At 35.6% G+C, this 24,553-nt stretch overlaps 3 protein-coding genes across 3 annotated transcripts; 2 read left to right on the forward strand and 1 right to left on the reverse strand.

Moving 5' to 3' along the window:
* The first annotated feature begins 4,944 nt into the window (after positions 1-4,944).
* Positions 4,945-7,578, forward strand: LOC133331470 (clavesin-2-like). The gene is made up of 3 exons (XM_061539863.1): positions 4,945-5,246; positions 6,355-6,727; positions 7,321-7,578. Exons 1-3 carry the CDS (start codon positions 4,945-4,947, stop codon positions 7,576-7,578), a joined length of 933 nt encoding a protein of 310 aa, XP_061395847.1.
* A 5,693-nt stretch (positions 7,579-13,271) lies between these two features.
* On the forward strand, positions 13,272-14,672 carry LOC133331471 (retinol-binding protein pinta-like). The gene is made up of 3 exons (XM_061539864.1): positions 13,272-13,588; positions 13,991-14,360; positions 14,424-14,672. The coding sequence occupies exons 1-3, from the start codon at positions 13,272-13,274 to the stop codon at positions 14,670-14,672; spliced, it is 936 nt and encodes a 311-aa protein (XP_061395848.1).
* A 121-nt stretch (positions 14,673-14,793) lies between these two features.
* LOC133331475 (aldehyde dehydrogenase, mitochondrial-like) lies at positions 14,794-19,514 on the reverse strand. The gene is made up of 4 exons (XM_061539868.1): positions 19,374-19,514; positions 16,217-16,365; positions 16,060-16,156; positions 14,794-15,995 (listed from the first exon to the last, which is right to left on the reverse strand). The coding sequence occupies exons 1-4, from the start codon at positions 19,512-19,514 to the stop codon at positions 14,802-14,804; spliced, it is 1,581 nt and encodes a 526-aa protein (XP_061395852.1). The 3' UTR covers positions 14,794-14,801.
* Between the last annotated feature and the right edge of the window lie 5,039 nt (positions 19,515-24,553).

Below are 24,553 nucleotides of genomic sequence, written 5' to 3' on the forward strand. Positions count from 1 at the left end.
TCCCCAAATATTGATCACCCCAAATCGCAGCACCCCTTTTCTTTGTTGGTATGTCGTGAATGAGTTTATCTAGATTCTATATTGTGATCATTTGGTTATACAAGTTCATACAATAGCTAACAGTGTTTATTAAAATGTTGTACCAGTTGGTTGGTTTCTAAACCTAATGTGAATGACTAATATATATTCGGTAAATTGGCCGCGTGTTTTCACTTTACGAATAAAAATATTACTCTTCAATAAATTTTTCGACAAATAGTATTTATAGATAAAATAGAAAGTAAATTTGAATGTGGCATTCATTAGCTACAAGTTAACGGTATAGTAAACAAAGCGAAAGAAAATCTCGGATAAATTGTGATTTTTTTTTGTTCGAAGTGAAAATTGACGTATTTTAAAGAAAACATTGGTGAATTGCTATTGGTAAATAATTTAAAAGTTCCATCTTTCCCAAAAAAAGTTCGTCCAATGTCTGTTCTAGTTGCTGATTACTTTGACAAATATTCACCAATACCATTGATAAAATGTATATTTATTTGATATCAAATGTGTCATATTTACGCCGATAAATAATCATCAATTGTTCTAGATCTAGTTAGGTACAATACAAGTCATTAACCCTATCTAATAATAGGTCTGATCGTTCATTCTCATAGGAAAGGAGTTAAATTTGTTTAGTTTTAATTGTTTTCGCTGCACAAGGACAATCCATTGAAAGATGTGATTTGAAATGGGGACTATAAGTAAACGCGAAACTCTGTAAATATCATGGAATAACGAACTAAAATTAATTTAATAGGACTATTTCTTCTAAACTGTTTCTGATCGTTAAATTGGGCGCCACTCTAAATGGTACCTATGTCAAAACGTGAGCATAAAATTCTAGCCATGGACAACCAGAAGTAACAAATTACAGCCAATTGAGTAATAGAAGCCCAACGAAGTTCTATGTGAACTTATGGTAATAAAATTGTATTATCAATGAACCCGAGTCGCAATTGTTTGCATGCATAAAATTCCCATTAAACCAAATTACCGCCAATTGGTTCTGAAAATCTGAATAGGACCTTCAAAATGTCTTCAATCGGACGCCACACTTAAATGTGGCAAACGAGAACTAAACTAGGTTAGGTTGAAAAGGGGATGGATAATACCACCACATGTCGATCATGAGAAGGACATACACATACGCCAATTGAGGCCTGTTGTGCGCTATAGAAATGCGGAGAAAGATAGAATTAGGGAATGTTTAGATTAAGGGGACTCACCCCCCCCATTCTCGGGGTCAAATTTTTTTTATTTAATTCGATTCTGCACTAATTCAAGAATGTCTCTACAAAATTTCAAGTGAAAATCTCAAGTAGATATGGCCGATTTATTGTGTCAGCATCAAGTGACGGCTGAAGGTATTCTCAAACTTTAAACGTGATTTTCTCTTTTGCGAATGGCGGGCACGATAACTCAAAAACTAATGACCCAATCGATTCCAAATTTTTACACGTTTCTCTGTGAGTGTATAGATATCGTATGAACTAGGATAAAGCCAATCGGTGAAGATCTTCCTTATTTTTTAACTTGGTTTTCGGCGATTTTCCAAAAATATTTTTTCAAAGGTCCGCCATTTTGTTAATTTTAGAGCGAAGTCAATAATCCTTGTTCATGCGAGAGCCAGACATGTACTCTTTCTAACACCGTTGGAGTTTTCGGATTCCGATGTTCCAGTGAGGAGTTATCATGCCCGCCATCAAAAATAAGGACTTTTCTTTAATTACAAAAAACAACAGCAAAGCAATAACAAAATTTTTTTGTAAATTATTTTTCTTCTCTTTTAAATATTCAAATATAAAACATTCTGCATATGCTGCTACCTTCGCATCCAATCTTGAGTAGATGTGCCTTCAGGCTGAAATATCCCGTCAGATTCTATGCCTATGATTCCTTGGTGACTCGGTATCCATATAATTCGTACATGTCCTTGTTGTGAGAACCCATTAATGGTATTTATACATTCAGTACAGTTTTGGATTTAACTGTTTAGGAAGATATTTTAGGTTGTTTGCTATCTGTAATAATTATAACCTTCACCACACTGTGGTTCAGGGTATTATGTCTTTGTGCATATGTTTGTAACATGCAAAAGGAAACAAGATAGACACATGGTTCCTTTTGAGAATATGCATAGAATCACTTTTTAAGTCGATTTATGCATGTCCGTCCGTCTGTCCATGTTAAATTGTAAACAAAGTACAGGTCGCATTTATGATCCGAATTGGATGAAATTTGGCATAGGTCACTTATTCGGCCCAAGGACGAACCCTATTGAAATTGGGAAAAATCGGTTCAGATTTAGATATAGCTCCCATATATATTTTCGTCTGATTTTATATAGATGGTGCACCAAAGTCCTTATATATCTTTCGATTTGCACGAAATTTGGCACAGCATAATAAATTAGGTCTAGAATGATGTGTGTAAAATTTCATAAAAATCAGTTCAAATTTGGATATACCTCCCATATATATTTTCGTCCGATTTAAGGTAAATGGTGCACCAATATATATCCTTCGATTTGCACGAAATTTGGCACAGCGTAATGAATTATGTCTAGAATGATGTGTGTAAAATTTCATGAAAATCGGTTCAAATTTGGTTATAGCTCCCATATATATTTTCGTCTGATTTTATATAGATGGTGCACCAAAGTCCTTATATATCTTTCGATTTGCACGAAATTTGGCACAGCATAATAAATTAGGTCTAGAATGATGTGTGTAAAATTTCATAAAAATCAGTTCAAATTTGGATATACCTCCCATATATATTTTCGTCCGATTTTAGGTAAATGGTGCACCAATGTCCCTATATATCCTTCGATTTGCACGAAATTTGGCACACCGTAATGAATTATGTCTAGAATGATGTGTGTAAAATTTCATGAAAATCGGTTCAAATTTGGTTATAGCTCCCATATATATTTTCGTCCGATTTTATGTAAATAGTGCACCAAAGTCTCTATATATCTTTCGATTTGCACGAAATTTGGCACATCGTAATGAATTAAGTCTGCAAGAAGCAACTCTATGTCTGACCAAAATTTGTAGGTTGCAAAAAGACCTGTTTAATTTCATATTAATGGTCCTTCAAAAATGCGACGTCTGTTAGGCTTCCATCTGTTGAATATATCCAAAGTGGTGAAGGGTATCATATAGTCGATCCCGTCCGACTTTACTACTTTCCTTACTGGTTTTTATTGTATTTTGTCCTTGGTTTGAACTTAACCAGTAAAGACACTCTGTTATAGCTTGAAACTCCGCCTGTAGGATCGTGCTGTAATCTGTAAGACGAAGAGATTTCGCTACCCGATTCTTCGATAAAAAGTCCCAGTCCAGATTTTCCTCCTAGTCGAGAGCAACATTTAGCAGGCGGCATCTGTTAGAATTGATCCAGTGCATCATCTTCGGATTGAAACCCCATTTAGAGCTTACGGCTCTTCTACAGAAAGACCAGCATCAATGGGCCTTGTCAGTCATTTGCTGTATATTGTCTTTGCATTTATGTTTCTTTTCTACAATTACTCTCAGATTCTTAACTTTGTTTTATATGGCTATCGTTTTGTTTTGGAAGATGGGCTCTTCATACTGACCTATTTTTGTAGGGGATCTGTATAATAGACTGGGTCAAATCCTTCATCGGTTATGTTCCATTTATGGGTCCATTTATGGTAGTTACCCTCAGGAGCGGTGACCTACGTTGTATCTGATTGTTATGTAATGAATGATTGTCTATGATTGCCCGGTCAACTTGAGAATTATCTAAGGATTGTAAACGCGTATTAGTTCTGACATTGTTGAAGGCTCCTTCAATGTCAATGCATATTTTCTTAGCTAAGGTACCCTCAATATATAGACAAACCTTATAGAAATTGAAAAAAAACGGTTCAGATTAAGATATAGCTCCGGTATATAGTTTCGTCCGATTTAAGGTAAATGGGGCACCATGGTACCTTCAATTGGCACGAAATTTGGCATAGCGTACTAAATTAAGTTTTGATTGATATGTGTAAAGTTTCGTGAAACCCGGTTCAGATTTAGACATAGCTCTCATATATATTTTTGTCCATTTTAAGGGAAATGGAGCACCAATGTCCCTTTATATCCTTCGATTTGCACGAAATTTGGCATAGCCTACTGAATTAATTCTAGAACGATTTACGTTCAATTTCGTAGAAATCGGTGCAGATGTACATATAGCTCCCATATATATGTTCGTCCGATTTTAGGTAAATGGTACACCAAAGTCTCTATATATCCTTCGATTTGCACGAAATTTGCCACTGATCTCCCCATTTACATACGCATATCATGAACTAAAATAGCTCAAAATATTGAAATGGTATTCTGGAATTTGTTTAAAAAAGAAAACAAAAATATCTGCAGTTCCTTTGCAGCGAACGCGGTTGGACAAATCTGAGAACCTCCAAAAGGGCTTCAAACAGAATCAAAGGTGGTCTACTATTCATTAAGTACCTAAAAAATTAAATTTAATTGTAAAAATACATCTATAGTATAACAGTTACAAAATTTATGACAGCATGCTTTAACCCCTACCTTAAATTTAATGGAAAATGTGAAGTGATATTCAAGAAGTTCTTGGAAAGAGATCTTCAAGAGACTTAAATAAATGATTCATCAAAAATCAATAAATAACACCTCAATTGTTTTGAAACACTGTCTCAGTCTACCGAGTCATTAGTTTTTAATAAACAAATCGAAAAAAAGAAAACTATTTTCTTATCTAATCTTGACACATCATTACGAAGTCTATGGCTATTTACTATGTCATAATTATCTAATATTTAATTTCACTATTACATTTGTTTACAGCTACAGAAAACCAGCTTCACAGTTCCGCATTCGAATAAAAAATAATAAAAACTTGGTAAACATGTCAAATATACGACCCCTACCAGAGGCGCTGCAAAAAATTGCCTGCGAAGAACTTAACGAAGTGCCAGAAAGAATTGATCAAGATTTACGAGATTTTCGTCAATGGATTGAACGACAGCGGCACCTGAAAGCCCGTACAGATGATCAATTTCTCATAAGCTTCCTGCGTGGTTGTAAATATAGTTTGGAAAAGGCCAAAAATAAACTAGATAAATATTATACTCTGAAAAGCAAATATCCCGAATTTTATACAATACAAAATATAGATGATCCCCGGGTGATTGAATTATATAAAATGGGGTAAGTGGTGGAATATGTTTCTGAATTCATTTTTTATACCCTTCACCACACTGTGGTACAGGGTGTTATGTCTTTGTGCATATGTTTGTAACAGGCAAAAATAATCGATATTGACCCATGGTTCCTTTTGAGAATATACATAGAATCACTTTCTAAGTCGATTTATGCATGTCCGTCCGTCCGTCTGTCCGTCCGCCTGTCTGTCTGTCCATGTTAAATTGTAAACAAAGTACAGGTCGCATTTATGATCCGAATTGGATAAAATTTGCCATAAGTCACTTATTCGGCCCAAGGACGAACCCTATTGAAATTGGGAAAAATCGGTTCAGATTTAGACATAGCTCCCATATATATTGTTACGAAGATAACTTTAGTTTTAAGTTAATTTAGATGAATTCCGTTAATTTAAGAATTTGAATTGTAACGTAAATTTCTACCACGCAGTTTATTTGAATAACTTCACAACAACAACTACTGTATAGATTTTTCTACATCCTTCCATTTCCTCTTTCATGGTCTATTTTTTTGTTGACGTACAATTCTTGTTAAACGTCATCATTGATGATCGCTTAATTCCTATTTCTTTGTTACCCCCTCGCCTGTATATGTGTTGTTGTTATTGTTCACTCAATGTAAGTTTGTATGTGTTTGTTGTATTGGTAGACTGTTCTGATGCTACCAGATTGTTCGGTCCATATTTAGATAGATATAGCCCCTTTTATTATAGATTGATTTTAAGTAATTGACGCACCATATATATTTTCGTCCGATTTCAAGTAAATGCTGCATCAAACTCCTCATGTTAGACAGATTGACATCGAAGTTTGCACATCGTACAAAATTGAGCATAAAATTATATAGTTGCGTTTTCTAGAAGTACAGACATAGCCCTACGGATGACCTATTTATATTTGTTTGAAGTCGATTTACATACATTATGGATAGATCTAGGTAGATTCACATTTAGATAAATATCACATATTTTATTTCATCCAATTTCATGCTAATAGTCCTGTTTAATATACCCATAGTGGTGAAGGGTATCATATAGTCGGCCCGTCCGACTTTACTACTTTCCTTACTGGTTTAATATGATTTTCTATTTTAGTATTGGTTTACATTTACCCACACCCTTAAATGAGAATGGTCCCCGCATTCAATACATCCGCCCGGGTAATTATCCCACCGATAAATATACCTTTACCGATGTTATGGCCATTGCGAATTCATTCCAGGAGTTAAATATGCGTTTTGATGATTATTGTGTGGTAAATGGCTATATTCAGATTTTGGATATGTCCAGCTATACGGCTTCGCATATTCTGCAATTGACACCAAATATTGTTAGGAAAATATTTATATTTGCTGAGGATGCCCTACCTCTGCGACAGAGGGCTATTCACATAATTAATACCTCGCCCACAGTTGACAGACTACTGAATATGATAAAATCGCTGATGCCTGTAAAGCAGCAACAGAGGGTGAGTTAAAATTCTATAAATAAATTAAATATTTATAAGATGTGGTTACGTTCAGTCGGAGCAAACCTTTTATAGCATCCACCATAAGGTGGACATTCAAAATACGTAAATTCGGTCAGGATTCAGGTATAATCCAGCAAGAGCCCAGAATTCGCCACTTCGGTGGGAGAATGTGTCCAAGTCCTACAAAATACCTAAAATGGACCGAAAACTTAATGTGTATAAAAAATGGACAAGACATGGACCTATATTGAAACATTCCTTACCTAAAATGGCGCTGTTCTGCCAATTAACAGTCCCTTCGGGTTCATCATACCCATACTTTACAGACCTATATTGAAAATATTCTGCAGAGATGTTCTTCAACCTTCAATAATCCGGAATTCCAAAAATTGTCATGACATTGGTTGAAAAGATGCAGCTAAAAGTTTTTAAATCCCGAAAAAAATCCCCAGATCCTTATAAATACATTCCGAAGAAATACATATTCTTTAATGGGGGTCTTCCAAAAATGTTTCGTGCTTTCTAAATTCTTTATTATCACAGTACCTCCTTGAACCACAAATCTAATTTTTTAATCTTTCCCTTTGCAGCTCTTTATCCACGGCAGTAATTTGGAATCTCTTTACGAACATATACCCTTGAAATATCTACCCCGCGATCTGGGTGGTGAAAATAGTTCCTTTGATGAAATCAATAAACTGCAATGGGAAGTCTTTCAGGAAAATCGTGAATATTTTATTGAAAACAAAAAATATGGTGTCGATGAAAGTTTGCGGGAATCAAAATCTACCGATTATACACAGCTATTTGGAATTGAAGGATCATTTCGGAAATTGATGGTGGATTAAAAATTTAAATTAGTAAAAAATAAATTGTTATATATTTTTATATATAGAATTATTAGAATAATAAACAAGATAAATACAATACAAGATTAATACAGCTCTATCGTCGTTTCAACAAAGAGACGGACATACATAATTCGACATAGAATTTCGATCAAGAATATAATGGGGTCTCAGTTAAATATTTTGAGGTGTTGTACGTTGTGGTGGAGGGTATATGGTGTCCATTCCTTGATTTAGATATCAAATGTGTAGTACGTTTTATGTTTTTTCTTGCACGACTGAACATTAAAGCATACTTTTAGGCGCATACTGTTCATGATACACCAGTGTAGCCATTTCAACGATTTCTATAAATGTTGACGATTATTTAGTCAATTATTGTTAAATTTTGTACGATACGTAAAGTTTAGATTCTGTTCTCATTCGTCGTAGGGCACCGAGCATCAACAACGTCGTGTCATTGCGGATTTGGTCCTGCTGGAAAATTATATGTATTTCCTTCGAAAAACCGTCACGACTTCCAAAGCTCATTTTTACCAACAAGCAAAATGGCCGTATGCGGACTCCCATAGCCCAAGTTGTATTTTTGTGAAATCCATCCATTCTCCCCATGTGACTGTTTGGTACGGTTTATGGTACGCAGAGGTCATTGGACCTTATGAAATAGTGGTTTGATCCACAATTACAATCAGTGTTGCCAATTTAGCACTTTTAGTACTAGATTTAGCACTTTTTAAAGTCGTTTAGTACCAACCAAAATGATCTAGTAAGTAGCACTCACCCCTAAATACCATTCACCCTACTGTTGTACGAGGTATTATGTCTTTGTGCATATGTTTGTAACAGCAAAACGAATCGAGATGACCCATGGTTCCTTTTGAGAATACGCATAGGATCATTTTCTGAGACGATTAATGCATGTCTGTCCGCCCGTCCAGGTCGCTTTTATAAACCGATTTGAATGAAATTTGGTACATGTCACTTATTTGGCCCAAGAACAAACCCTATTGAAATTCGAGAAAATCTGTTCAGATTTAGATATAGCTCCCATATTAGTTTCGTCCGGATTTATGTAAATGGTGCACCAAACTCCCAATATTGGTCCGATTGAGACAAAATTTTGCACAGAGTATTGAATTAGGTTTAGATTGATATATGACAAGTTTTGTTGAAATCGGTTCAGATTTACATATAGCTCCCATATATAATTTCATCCGATTTTTTTTTTATTTGGTGCACCAAACACTCAATGTTTGTCCGAATAAAACAAAATTTTCTACATTGTACTAAATTAGGTCCATATTGATGTCTACGAAGTTGTTTGGAAATCGGTTCAGATTTATATATAGCTCCCATATTTAATTTCATTCTATTTTTGGCGTTCAAATATCTTAGCTTCGCCCGATTCCATTTCAATGGCCCTCTAAAGATTATACTCTGTTCTATCTACAGGGTATTGTATATGTTAGCATCTCTTGAATGTATCCAAAGTGGTGAAGGGTATCATATAGTCGGCCCCGTCCGACCTACTGGTTTAATTGGTCCAGATTTTTTTCAAAAATGTTAGTATCATCCCAAAAAGATCGTCCATTTTCGATTTTACATTATCACATTGAAGTTTCTGTATGTCTCACACGGGGCTATCCATATGATACCCTACGCAACTACCATTGTTGGACTTAAATTTTGCCGTGTCGGGGAAAAATTCTGGGAGATATACACCTCCTGCTGATAATAATATATCACAATATAAAAACCCTGAAATATGTAAATATATTTTAAACACATTTAAAGGAATGATTTTTAAAATTGTATTGCAAAAGTTTAGGTTAATTTGATTAGAAAAAAATATTGACGGATCATTATCAAAAAGCCGTGCTTTTTCGTTGACTAGATTCCCTTCCCGCATAAATATAGCTTCTAAAGCGACTAGAAAATCTGACAAAAAAAAGAAACAATTTTTTTGGTGTACTGCATCCCTTAAATATGATCCGATCACCACCAAAGGCTATAGATGCATTTCACTATAATTGAAACGTTATGCAAAATCGCATAGCTATTTTTGATAACTCTACAGCGTCCAGAAAAACAAATAAAAATAATTTTAGTCGACTTCAACAGTAAAATCCTGACGATTGGTTAACACCTCACCGTTACTTTATTAACAATTGTTAATGGCAGACGGGCGGACACACATATCTAGATCGACTCAGCTAGTCGATATATGACTATCGGTATACTTAAATGTGGTTCGAGGATCAATATTTCGTGACGTTCCAAACTCCTGGAATAATAGGAAAAGATATAACAAATATACTCGCCAGAAATAAAACCGACCGACCTACAAAAAATGTTAAAAACTCCTAACCTTTTAGTGCAACGGGTATACAACTGAGGTCATGGACAATGGAAACCCACAACTTTCTTTGGAATATCGAGGGAACTTGTAAAAATACAACTACGAAACACAAACAACGAAACGGAAAAAATCTCACCAAGAGTGAATCAAAATTGGCCATCGACATCTTATGATTTATCAACGTCTAAGATATTTCTTCTACGCCAATAACCCAGCGTCGATTCAAGACCTCAAAAATAGAATTTATGAGTGATAGAGGAATTTTTTCGAGTTATTACAAAAAGATTTACAAATTGAATGTGTCCATCATCTTATAAATGTTCAAACATTTATCATTAACCAGACGAGCTTGTCTAATACTAACATAAGTTGTATTTAGCATTAACGCCCAATTAGCAATTAAAAATTAGCACATGTTTATAAGTGTTTGTTTTGTTAATAAGTAATTTAACTTATTAACCCATTGTAAACAAAACAAACGTTAAAGTACAACTTTTAAGAATCAGAAAAAAATAAAAAAAAACGAAGAGTCCTTTGAATTCCATAGCTTCCAATTTTGGGTCATTTTTATAAAAAAAATGCAGATATTTTTTTATAAAAATTGCCTAAACAAACTTGTTAAAAATTGTGAAGGGTATTTGTGGGTTAATATTTTGAAAGACTATTCATAAATTAATTAGCTTCGATCCCAATTATATAATACAAAATTGTTTTGCTTGATCAGAATATTAGTAATTCAAAACAAATAATTATAAAAGTTCATTTACCAAATAGAAATATTAATTAGCGATTGTTTAGATGAAAACAACTTTATCTAAAACTTTGATATATTAAACTAGTTCAATCAGGATAATTACAATTGTTCTGTTCTACAACCAGCAAGAATATTCCATTAATCGATTACGATTTTTCTCTTTTAAATAAAAAATACCGGTTCTCTAACTACGGGACCCAAAAGATGTTCTAAACACTAGAGATTTCATATTTAAAAAAACATAAATTATTTTATATTCCAACATAACCTTAATATATGACATGTAACATAATTTGACCGAACTCCAATAGGCATTCATTCGCCTATATTTTCCATTAAAATACCAATTAACACAATTATTTCATACTTGATTTTATTGAATAATTAAAATAGTAATTAACCAGTAAGGAAAGTAGTAAAGTCGGACGGGGCCGACTATATGATACCCTTCACCACTATGGGTATATTAAACAGGACTATTAGCATGAAATTGGATGAAATAAAATATGTGATATTTATCTAAATGTTAATCTACGTAGATCTATTCATAAAGTATGTAAATCGACTTCAAACAAATATAAATGGGTCATCCGTTGGGCTATGTCTGTACTTCTAGAAAACGCAACTACATAATTCTATGCTCAATTTTGTACGTTGTGCAAAATTTGATGTCAAACTGACTAACATGAGGAGTTTGATGCCCAATTTACTTGAAATCGGGCGAAAATATATATGGAAGCTCTATCCAAATATTAAGCGATTTCAAACAAACTAGTGACAGGATAGGTTATACTAATTTCAGAACGTTTTGTTCCTATTGGTTCTTGGTGCGTCAATTACTTAAAACCAATCTATTATAAAAGGGAGCTATATCTAAACCTGGACCGATTTTCACGAAACAACGCAGACATCACTCTAGGCTCAATTCAGTACGTTATGCCAAATTTTGTGCAAAACGAAAGATATATAGGGACTTTGGTGCAACATTTACATGAAATCGGACGAAACTATATGTGGGAGCTATATAGAAATCTGGACTGATTTTCTCGAAACTTGGCAGACATCATTCTAGACTCAATTCAGTACGTTATGCCAAATTTCGTGCAAATCGAAGGATATATAGGGACTTTGGTGCACCATTTACATGAAATCGGACGAAACTATATATGGGAGCTATATGTAAATCTTGACCTATTTTCACGAAACTTGGCAGACATCATTCTAGGCCTAAATGATTAGGCTGTACCAAATTTCGTGCAAATCAAAAGATATATAGGGACTTTGGGGAAGATATATCTAAATCAGGACCGATTTTCATGAAACTTGGCAGACATCATTCTGGGCTCAATTAAGTACGTTATGCCACATTTCGTGCAACTCGAAGGATATATAGGGACTTCGGTGCACCATTTACATGTAATCGGACGAAACTATATATGGGAGCTATATCTAAATCTGGACCGATTTTCTCGAAACTTGGCAGACATCATTCTGGGCTCAATTAAGTACGTTATGCCAAATTTCGTGCAAATCGAAGGATATATAGGGACTTTGGTGCACCATTTACATGTAATCGGACGAAGCTATATATGGGAGCTATATCTAAATCTGGACCGATTTTCACGAAACTTGGCAGACGTCATACTAGGCTCAATTCAGTACGTTATACCAAATTTCGTGCAAATCGAAAGATATATAAGAACATTAGGGCACCATTTACATGAAATCGGACGAAACTATATATGGGAGCTATATCTAAATCTGGACCGATTTTCACGAAAATTGGCAGATATCACTCTAGGCTTAATTCAGTACGTTATGCCAAATTTCGTGCAAATCAAAAGATATATAGGGACTTTGGGGCACCATTTATATGAAATCGGACGAAACTATATATGGGAGCTATATCTAAATCTGGACCGATTTTCACGAAACTTGGCAGACAACACTCTAGGCTTAATTCAGTACGTTATGCCAAATTTCGTGCAAATAAAAAGATATATAGGGACTTTGGGGCACCATTTACATGAAATCGGACGAAACTATATATGGGAGCTATATCTAAATCTGGACCGATTTTCACGAAAATTGGCAGACATCATTATAGGCCTAAATGATTAGCCTGTACCAAATTTCGTGCAAATCGAAAGTTATATAGGGACTGTTTACATTAAATCGGTTAAATATATATATGGGAGCTATATCTAAATCTGAACCGATGTTTCCCAATTTCAATAGGGTTCGTCCTTGGGCCAAATAAGTGACCTATGCCAAATTTCATCCAATTCGGATCATAAATGCGACCTGTACTTTGTTTACAATTTAACATGGACAGACGGACGGACGGACGGACAGACGGACATGCGTAAATCGACTCAGAAAGTGATTCTATGCATATTCTCAAAAGGAACCATGGGTCTATCTCGATTATTTTTGCCTGTTACAAACATATGCACAAAGACATAATACCCTGTACCACAGTGTGGTGAAGGGTATAAATATACCACTCAAATCGATAGAACTAATTACTAAACCTCGCTATCATAATTATTTCGTATATCGATTCAGTTGCATTTAAACATGGAGCCACAAAACAAGTGTGAAATAAAACCTCTTCCAGAGGAATTACAAAAAGTTGCCATTAACGAATTGGGAGAAGTTCCCGAAAGGATACCAGAAGATTTATTCGCCTTCAAGCAATGGATTAAACAGCAGCCACATTTGAAGGCTCGCATGAATGATCAGTTTTTGGTGCAATTTCTTCGTGGCTGCAAATATAGTCTGGAAAAGGCGAAAAAGAAAATTGACATATTCTATTCGATGAAAACAAAATATCCGGAATATTTTAATATGACCGATGTGGATGATCCGCTATTTCGGAAATTACACAATACTGGGTAAGTCAAAGTGCAAATATTAAAATGGATATCAACTTTGAAAAAAAGAAAGGAAAGAAGTAGGAGAACATTTTTCAAAGACGAAAATTAGACACGTAGGTCTTTGTAAAAATGCAGGCCTAGAATCCATGCCATAAAAGCCATTAATTCTGGTAAAAATATTCTTTGAAAATCCACGCTTAGGGAACTATTAATTCTGCAAAAACATAATTTGAAAATCCACGCTCAGGGAGCTATTAATTGTGGTAAAAACATCCTTAAAAAATCCACACTTAGGGAGCCATTAATTATTGAAAAAAAAATCTTTAAAAATCTACGCATAGGGAGCCATTAATTATTGAAAAAATATTCTTTAAAAATTTACACTTCGAGAGCCACTAAGGTACTTACTTTATTTTCCAGCTTCTTCATTCCCTTGCCATCACCTCTAAATGGTCATGGTCCACGCATTATCATGTCACGTTTTAAAGCAGATCCAACAGTATTTGCACCCCAACACTTCTTTCAATATTGTGATGGTAGTGTGGAAATGATGCTAATGAATGATCCCTATGCCTGCATATACGGTGTAATACTTGTTATAGATTTCGCCGAAGCCACAGCTAGTCATTTGCTACCGTTTACCATAAATATGGCCAAACAGAATGCAATTTATTATGAGAAAGCATTTCCGGTTCGAGTAAAAACTTTTTGTTTTATAAATCTTTCCAAATATGCCCAGCAATTTTTGAATCTCTTGCTGCCACATATGTCGGAGAAATTTCGAAAAAGGGTAAGTAAATTGAAAATAATATTGTAAACAATTTGTCATTACATTTCTATTTGTTTGTTTTAGTTTATTTTATGTGGCTCGGAGTGGTCAAAACACATACCTCTGGAATATATGCCAACGGATTATGGTGGTAAAAATGGTTGTTTAGAAGAATTGTGTCGAGAATATGCCAAGGTTTGGGATGAATATCGGCAATATTTCAAAGAGAACGCCAATTATGGTACCGATGAACATTTACGATTGGGTGGAGCTTTTAAATTTGATGCTGACCTGGGTACGGGGGGTACTTTTCGAAAACTCAATGTGGATTAATGTGTAAAAAACTTTATATTTCTTTCTTCAAACATACCTACTAACAAACAATTATCTTCTTTTTTATATTATTACAAAAAATATGTATGTATATACTTTACAAATTATGTTGTTGAGATAATAAACTTCTTATGAATTCTTTTGGGCCAACTTAACAATAACACTCTTAACTTCAGTGTAGTTTTGCAGAGCATATTCACCATTTTCACGACCATGGCCAGACATTTTATAGCCACCGAAAGGCACCTGGGCACACAAGGCATTGTAGGTATTGACCCAAACTGTGCCAGCACGTAGACCTTGCACAATATAGTTAGCCTTATCAATGTCCTTGGTGAAGACAGCAGCTGCCAAACCATAATCCGAGTTATTGGCTCTCTCAATAACTTCATCGAGTTTCTTGAAACGGATAATTTGTTGAACGGGGCCAAAGATTTCTTCACGGGCAATGGTCATATCATCCTTGACATCTGCAAAGACAGTGGGCTCAACAAAGTAGCCGGGCAAACCTTGGGGACGATTACCACCAGCAACCAATTTGGCACCTTGTTTTTTGCCCGTATCAATGAGACCCAAAATCTTTTGCATTTGTTCCTCATTGACTTGGGGTCCCTGTTCAACATTCAAATCGAAGGGATTGCCCACGGTACGTTTCTTGGCGCGTTCAGCACTGCGTTCGACAAATTCATCATAGATTTTATCCTCAACAAAGGTACGTGAACCAGCACAACAACATTGACCCATGTTAAAGAATAATCCGAAATGGGAGGTCTCCACAGCATAACTCATATCGGAGTCAGCCAAAACAATGTTGGGACTCTTGCCACCCAATTCCAAGGTGACACGTTTCAAATTGGTATTACCCGAGGCTTGTTGGATCAATTTACCCACCTCAGTGGAGCCGGTAAAGGCCACCTTATCGACATCGGTGTGATTGGCCAAAGCGGCACCGGTATCACCAAAACCAGGCAAAACATTAACAACACCCTCCGGGAAACCAGCCTCTTTCACCAATTGGGCAATATAAAGAGCTGTCAAACTGGTTTGTTCGGCTGGTTTCAGGACAATGGTGTTGCCGGTAGCCAAAGCGGGACCCAATTTCCAGGCCATCATTAAGATGGGGAAATTCCAGGGGATGATTTGAGCGCAAACACCCACAGGTTCGTGACGGGTGTAGGCGAAGAAATCACCGTCCATGGGTATGGTTTTGCCATGGTTTTTATCCGCCCAACCAGCAAAGTAACGTAGATTTTTAATTGCCATTGGCAAGTCGACGTTGTAGGACATGGCAAAGGGTTTGCCATTATCCAGAGTTTCCAAACTCTAAGAATAGAAGGAAATTAATTTAAAACTAATTCTAAAGAAAAATATCTTTAAAAAGACTTACGGCCAAATAGACAATATCACGTTCCAATAGATCAGCCAAACGATTGATTAGCACACCACGTTGTGAGGCATCCATGCGGCGCCAGGGTGAGCCCAATCTGAAAGGTAAACACATCGATTAAAATATTGACTTCATTATGGTTTGTGGACAAACTTACTTGAATGCATTACGGGCTGCTTGAACGGCCAAATTGACATCCTCCTTGCCGGCACATTGTATCTCAGCAATGCTCTTCTCAATTGAGGGATTGATTGTTTCGAATGTCTTGCCCGATTTACTTTTGTGCCATTCATTGTTTATGAAGAGCTAAAATAAACAAATAAATAAAAGGGGAAAGAATAAATAAAATAATAAAAATAATTAGCTGCCCGCACTTTTCATTAAAATTTTCAACACTCTCATCATTGTGGTTCCGTCATTTGTTTTGTTAAGTTTGCATATTATAGAGTAAACAAGCGCAATTTGTATACTCAAATATTTTTTTCTGATAATCGTTTAAACTGCTGCACACTTGTTGTTCATGAACAATATTTGCAAATTATTATCAATAACAGTTTTTATTGATAAGAGGGTAGGGGAATCTGATATAAGTAAACAAAAGATTGTTTAGATTATAAAAAAACTTCAATTTCCGAGAATTCGTCAAAGATGATTCAGCTCTTCTTTACAAAAACTTTTATTAAACCCAGATGCATTTAGTTTTCCAAAGGAAAACTTGAATTCAGCCTGGCTGAATTGGATTTTGCATACAAAAACATGAATTCAGCCTGGCTGAATTGGGTTTCCCGTTCGAAAACATTAATTCAGCTCGGATGAATTAGATTTTCCGTACGAAAATATTAATTCAGCACGGCTGAATTGGATTTTCCTTACGAAAATATTATTTCAGCCCGGCTGAATTGGATTTTCCTTACGAAAATATAATTTCAGCCCTGCTGAATTGGGGTTTCCGTTCGAAACCATTAATTCAGCCCGGCTGAATTGGGTTTTCCGTACGAAAAATTCAAATCGTCCCGGCTGAATTGGTTTTTCTATAGGAAAACTTATTATTAATTCAGCCCGGCTGAATTGGATTTTCCTTACGAAAATATAATTTCAGCTTAGCTGAATTGGTTTTTCCGTTCGAAACCGTTAATTCAGCCCGGCTGAATTGGTTTTTCTATAGGAAAACTTGAATTTATGTCCGTTTAAATAGAGATTTCTTCAAAAATATTTTAATTCTGTCCCGCTGAATTGTTATTTCTATATAAAAAATTAATTCAGCACAGTTAAGTTGGGGTTTTCTATAGTATAACTTTAATTCAGCCCAGCTGAATTGGGTTTAATACTGAAAAACTGTAATTCCACCTTGCTAAATTGTATTTTCAATGGGATACATGTTATTCTGCCCGGATGAATTGGGTTCTCTATAAGAAAATTGTAGTGCAGCGTGGCTAAAATAAGTTCTAATGCAGTCCAATAGAATTGGTTTTGCTTTAAAAAATAATTCAGTCCAGCTAAATTAAATTTTCAATAATAAAACATTAATCTAGCCTTCCTAGAATTATGAAAATATTTTCTCCCAACTAAAAACAACAAGTTTCCCGTTTTTCTTTGGCATATGTTATAGATTTGTATTCAAAACGTATTTACTTTGAATTGTTCTCAATTATTTGCATAGAAAATTGGGAATTGTTTAACAAAAACAACAACACAGCAGAAGAGACAACAATGTATTTAACAATTCGTTATGACAAACATAAAGAGACATAAAAGATAGCTTTATTCAAGGTTAAGGAACGAAATATAAACAACAGTTGCGCTGCTACCATTCGGGAATATGTAGCAGGGGGATCAAACAAAAACACACACACCCATATATTCACATAAAATAATTCCCAATCATGATTGGGATTCAACTTGAATTCCTGTTCTATTATTAATTTTGTTCCACACACACGCCAATTATACAATCCCTCCAGATGAATAGGTTTGGTAATTTTTAGTACAATTGTACTTTAATTGGTACAGATGCACACAAAAAATGGAACATTTTGGAAATTAATGGAACATTTTGGAAATTGATAAATAGAAAATAAAAAGGTTTATACCAAAAGTTGGACCTATATTTACTATTTTTGAATAAAAGTTTCCTACCCAATCGGAAATAACCATTACAACATCTAAAAGGGCCGACCCTTATATGGAGGCGAGTTAAATATTATCTTAATTAGAAACATCAATATGGATGGATCAATGTGGACTGTTGTGTGTTCTAGAAATGGAAGAAGTCATCTTGGTATTTGATTATCCTAAACATCCAGGAATTCTGTTTCGTTACTGAAGTCCTTGAGTTTTTTCGATTCACATCCCCTTATTTTAGGAAAGGTGTCATTTCGAAGAATTGGATTCGAAAACTTAAGAAGGCTGGCAAGTGGCTCAGGAAATGTTCTAACGTTTCGTTGCCTTCTCCACACGCTCTACACCAGTTGTTTCCCTCGCATACAATTTTGTATAAGTAGGCCCGCAAGCTGTTATGTCCTTCGAAAACTTAACACAGCGCCATTTTGTAATTTTTTAATCCCCTAGGCGTAAAGCTAAATTTTGATACTCTCTTTACCCATTACGTTCGGTATTCTTGACTTGTTCACAAGGTTCAATGTTTGCATTCATAATGCTGATGAATTCATTGCTTGGGAAATTTCTCTAGGTTTTAGAAGCTACAGCTTGGATGTCAATTAGGCTGTGCATCAGAATGGGTATTTTCGACAATCCTTTGACTCGAGCATATATTGCCATTTGCAGGAAGGCAATGATCTCCGGCGACATTGAGGACATACAAAGTTTACGAACTTTTAAAGTTTTCATAATCGGGAACTCATCCACTTCAAATTTACATGCATAGGTTCCAACGGAACTTAGGTAAGAAAAAAATTATATGGTTTTAATCACGTCTCCAGATTTACTAATAATGAACAACTTTCATAAAATCGCTACTGGGCCTTGAGCTCCGCTTAACCTATTAAAGACATACACAAAGTTTTAGTATTCGTAATTCCTGTACTAAAACAGTTAAAAGTCCATAGTCATGTATTCTAGATTCCACTTTATAGAAATATTCGATCTATCCACCATCGAATTTCACAATTAACAATTTTTTTCTATTTCGTACTTTTGAAAATTTTGCTCATCCCTATCGGCTATCAACCTCACGAAAGCAGCTGTTATCTGGTTTTTCTTTTTTGTACTGAACTTACGACACTACAACAAGAAAATTCACCTTTTTATATTAAATTATTCCATCTGGGTTTTATTTATTATTTTTCAATACTTACACCAGTATAAAGAATATCCGGATTTGTATTCGGCTCTGGCATAGCAGCATAATTTGCCTTAGCACCCAAGCTAGGCAAATTTGCCGATAAAATTCTTCCCGAATTTTTTAGTAAATTTGTTGTTTTTAATAGGCGCAGCATTTTCTCTATTCAAATAATCCGCGAACCCTCTTCGTAGAACAAAGCAGTGCACACGCAACAGACGAATGACTGACTGACCGGCCGGTAAAACAAAATCGCGAAACGTCGTTGTTGAAAACAACTATTCGCACACAACAAAACAAATCGAACGATTGATGATAATAGCATGCGAAAAAAGCTTTTCATTTTATAGTGCCAGTGATGGGACATGGGGATAGTGGGTACAAAAAAATGTACATTTATTAACAGAAATTAAGGAAATGGGGATATTTTAGAATTTTTACAAGTTTTCAGACCAAAAAGTTAAATAAAAAGATCCGAATTTTAAATTATATAATGATAAGCAGTTACTTAACGACGTAGTACAAAAACATGACCAATGCCATAGTATCAACACTATGTCGTTCTGCATTGGCATCAGTGTCGTGTCAGCTGCTGCAGAATTGAACCAAAGCTTTTTTATTTTGGGAGAGCACATGAGTTTGCAAATGTTGCCATATTGTAATATTTTTAATAAATACACTCGTATAATAGCATGATTTTATTTTTGGTTAGTGGATAAAATAAATTTGGACATTATGAGTATAAATATTGAAAATAAATTTTGAGGTAAGACAAGGTTCATGCTAAAGGTTAACAGTCACTCAATTTCGGAAAGTAAACCAGTAAAAACTTTTTGTTGCCTCCACCATAAGGTGGACATTCAAAATTACTTAAAGGGATCAAGGCTTTATAATAGAGATAATGGAGAAAAATATTCAAAATTAAGCGGGACATATAGTATGTAAAATCCCTATTCGTACACTCAATTAAAAATTAATTTACAAAGTATTCAATCCAATAAACTGATTTTTAAAAATTTCATACAGGGTATTATTTTATTTTTATACCCTCCACCATAGTATGGAGGGTATATTAATTTTGTTTTTCCGTTTGTAACTCATCGAAATAATCATTTCCGACCCTATAAAGTATATATATTCTTGATCAGCATAAAATTCTATGACGATTTAAGCATGTCCGTCTGCCCGTCTGTTGTAATCACTCTAACGTCTAAACGAATTGAGATAGATCGCCAAAATTTTGCATAGAGTCGTCTTTTGTATGCAGGCAGGTCAAGTTCGAAGATGGGATATATCGGTCCACGTTTAGGCATAGCTCCCATATAAGGGTACCCCCCAATTTTCGGTATTTTGGGGTTCTTGATCTCGTTTTTCAACCGAATTCGCTGAAATTTGGTACATTGAGTTCTTATTGGGTACTCAATGTCTCCACAAAAATTATAAATATAGGTCCACTTTTTCTGGTAGCCCCCATATAACGGTACCTCCTAATTTTCAGTATTTTGGGGTTTTTGAACGTATTTTTCCGCGAAATTAGCTGTAATTTAGTATTTTGAGTTCTTAATAGGTACCAAATGTCTCCACAAAAAATTATGAATATAGGTCCATTTTTTCGGATAGCCCCCATATAAGGGTACCCCCAAATGTCGGTATTTTGAGGTTCTTGAGCGCGTTTTTAAACCGATTTCGCTGAAATTTGGTACATTTGGTTCCTATTGGGTGTAAAATATCTCCACCAAAAATTATAAATATAGGTCCACTTTTTCTGGTAGCCCCCATATAAGAGTACCCCCAATTTTCGCTATTTTGAGGTTCTTGAGCACGTTTTTCAACCGAATTCGCTGAAATTTGGTATTTTGTAGTCGAATATGGTAACAAATTTCTCTACAAAAAATTTTTAATATGCTCCCCCTTTTTGGGGTAGTCCCCATATAACCCCTTTTTTATATTAAAATAGTTATGCAATTTGTTCCGCGTTTTGGGTTTGGTTCTAAGACTTTGTTGTAACTATATCACCTGTGGAGGATATCGAGATAAAAAACTAGAACGTAAGGTTCGGTCTACGAGAAGCAAAGCTGAATGTTAACGGACGCGTCCACAGGTTGCGGATAGTGGGAAGCCCAACATCATTCGTTGGGTAACTGTTAATAACCAATAAACAGTCGCGGACAATCAGCGGGCTCAGGGGGAGAGTCTCGGAGGAAATGACCGAGTGCCAGTGATCCCGGAGCCGACGAGGCGAGAATGGCGCCCCCTCTCATATATCCATCTCAAAGGTTTGGGACACTACCTTCCTAAAGTGTCCCCCCCTAACGCTGGGGTGTCATGCGACCTCGTGCCTATCAGCGTTCCACGGTTTGCAGTCAATGTACCGACTGTATTCGAACGGAGCCTTGTTGATACCTGGGCGCCTCAACAAGTGTTTCAGGCTTAGTTGCCAAGTCCTTGCCATGGTAAGAGGCTATGCCATGGTCGACCTCAAATCCTCACACACAGCACTTTCTATGGAGCCGACTTTTAATAAACCACCCCCCCCCCCCCCCACCACCACAAAAAAAAAACAAAACAACGCATGCGATTTTTCGACTAATGCTGGTGTGGCTGCCTTGGCACCCTCAGTCTCGAACTCTACAAGGTCAGACATCAATCAATCCCCCCAAGTGTTGACGACCCAAGCAATCCCCCTGGACCTCTCTTTAGCCAATTGTCCCTCTCTGGACGACGTGAATGCAAGCCTGGAGAGGCAGTCGGATCTTCTCCTCGAACTTCTAGAGGAAACCGGCTCCTTCCGGTTCAGATTTACATATAGCTCCAATATATAGTTTTGTCCGATTTCATGTAAATGGTGCACCAAAGTCCCTATATATCTTTCGATTTGCAAGAAATTTGGCATAACGTACTGAATTGAGCTTAGAGTGAAGTCTGCCAAATTTCGTGAAAATCGGTTCAGATTTAAATATAGCTCCTGTATAAAGTCCCTAAATATATTTTGACTTGCACGAATTTTGGTTTAGGGTACTGAATTAAGTCTAGAATGATGTTGCTAAGCTTCGTGAAAAGATCCATAGCTAGGCCGATTGACACAACGTACTAAAGGAATATAAATTAGTCTCTGGCAAGTTTCTCTGAAATCGGTTCAGATATAGATATACAACATACACGCGACGTCTGTTTGGATACATATGTAGAATATACCCAAAGTGGTGAAGGGTATCATATAGTCGGCCCAGTCCGACTTTACTACTTTCCTTACTGTTTTTTTTTTTTTTTTTGAAAACGGTTAAGATTTATATAATTTGCATATATAGTTTCGTCCGATTCTATGTTAATGGTGAACCAAACTCCCAATATTTGTCCGACTGAGACAAAATCTTGCCCAGTCTACTGAGTTAGGTTCAGATAAACGTATATGAAGTGTTGTTGAAATCGGATCAGATTTAGATATAGTTCCCATATATATTTTCGTCCGATTTTATGTAAATGGTGCACCGAAGACCTACGTTTATTCGATTCGCACGAAATTTGGCAGAGTTGAGTTTAGAGTGATGTGTATTAAAGTTGCGAAAATCGGTTTAGATTTAGAAATATCTCCCATATATATTTTTGTCACATTTTATGTAAATGGTGCACCGAGGAGCCTATGTCTGTTCCATATACACGAGATAAAATTGTGGACAGCCCAATGTGCTGCAGCATACCAAATGGTATGCGCCGTGATTGCTCAATAATGTCCAGATTTACATATAGCTCCAGATACATTATTTTGTCTCGATTTCATGCAAATGGTAAACCAAAGAATCCGATTGTCATGCAGTTTTTCATAGATTTCACAATAGTATGTGTATGTGTTTTTTAATTGGTTCATATATTTATGCAGATCATTTCAATTGTCCTCCAAGAATATTGTATATATTAGCATCTCTTGTATGTATCCAAATCGGTGAAGGGAATCATATTGTCGACCCCGTCCGACTTTTGAAATTTCCTTATTTTCACATTTCCTATTTTTCACATTACGACATTTTTCACATTACGACATTACGAAATTTGCCATCAATTTGGAAGCAATGTTTAACGTCATCTATCTAAAGACCCCATCCATTTTTATACCCTTCACCACTCTGTGGTACAGGGTATTATGCCTTTGTGCATATGTTTGTAACAGGCAAAAGGAAACGAGATAGACACATGGTTTCTTTTGAGAATATGCATAGAATCACTTTCTGAGTCGATTTATGCATGTCCGTCCGTCCGTCTGTCGATGTAAAATTGTAAACAAAGTACAGGTCGCATTTATAATCCGAATTGGATGAAATTTAGCATATGTCACTTATTTGGCCCAAGGACGAACCCTATTGAAATTGGGAAAAATCGGTTCAGATTTAGATATAGCTCCCATATATATATATATATATATATTTAACCGATTTAAAGTAAACGATTTGCACGAAATTTGGTACAGCCTAATCATTTAGGTCTAGAATGATGTCTGCCAAGTTTCGTAAAAATCGGTCCATATTTAGATATAGCTCCCATATATAGTTTCGTCCGATTTCATGTAAATGGTGCCCCAAAACCCCTATATATATTTTGATTTGCACGAAATTTGCATAACGTCTTGAATTAAGCCTAGAGTGATGTCTGACAAGTTTCGAGAAAATCGGTCCAGATTTAGATATAGCTCCCATATATAGTTTCGTCCGATTTCATGCAAATGGTGCCCCAAAGTCCCTATATGTCTTTCGATTTGCACGAAATTTGGCATAACGTACTGAATTGAGTCTAGAATGACGTTTTCCAAGTTTCGTGAAAATAGGTCAAGATTTAGATATAGCTCCCATATATAGTTTCGTCCGATTTCATGTAAATGGTGCACCAAAGTCGCTATATATCCTTCGATTTGCACGAAATTTGGCATAACGTACCTAATTGAACTTAGAATGATGTTTGTCAAGTTTCATGAAAATCGATCCTGATTTAGATATAGCTCCCATATATAGTTTCGTCCGATTTCATGTAAATGGTGCCCCAAAGTCCCTATATATCTTTCGATTTGCACGAAATATGGTACAGCCTAATAATTTAGGTCTAGAATGATGTCTGCCAAGTTTCGTGAAAATCGGTCCAGATTTAGATATAGCTCACATACATAGTTTCGTCCGATTTCATGTAAATGGTGCCCCAAAGTCCCTATAT

This window comes from Musca vetustissima, unplaced genomic scaffold (assembly GCF_032173495.1).
Source record: "Musca vetustissima isolate MV318-11 ecotype Yass unplaced genomic scaffold, APGP_CSIRO_Mvet_v1 utg3703, whole genome shotgun sequence".
NCBI lineage: Eukaryota > Metazoa > Arthropoda > Insecta > Diptera > Muscidae > Musca > Musca vetustissima.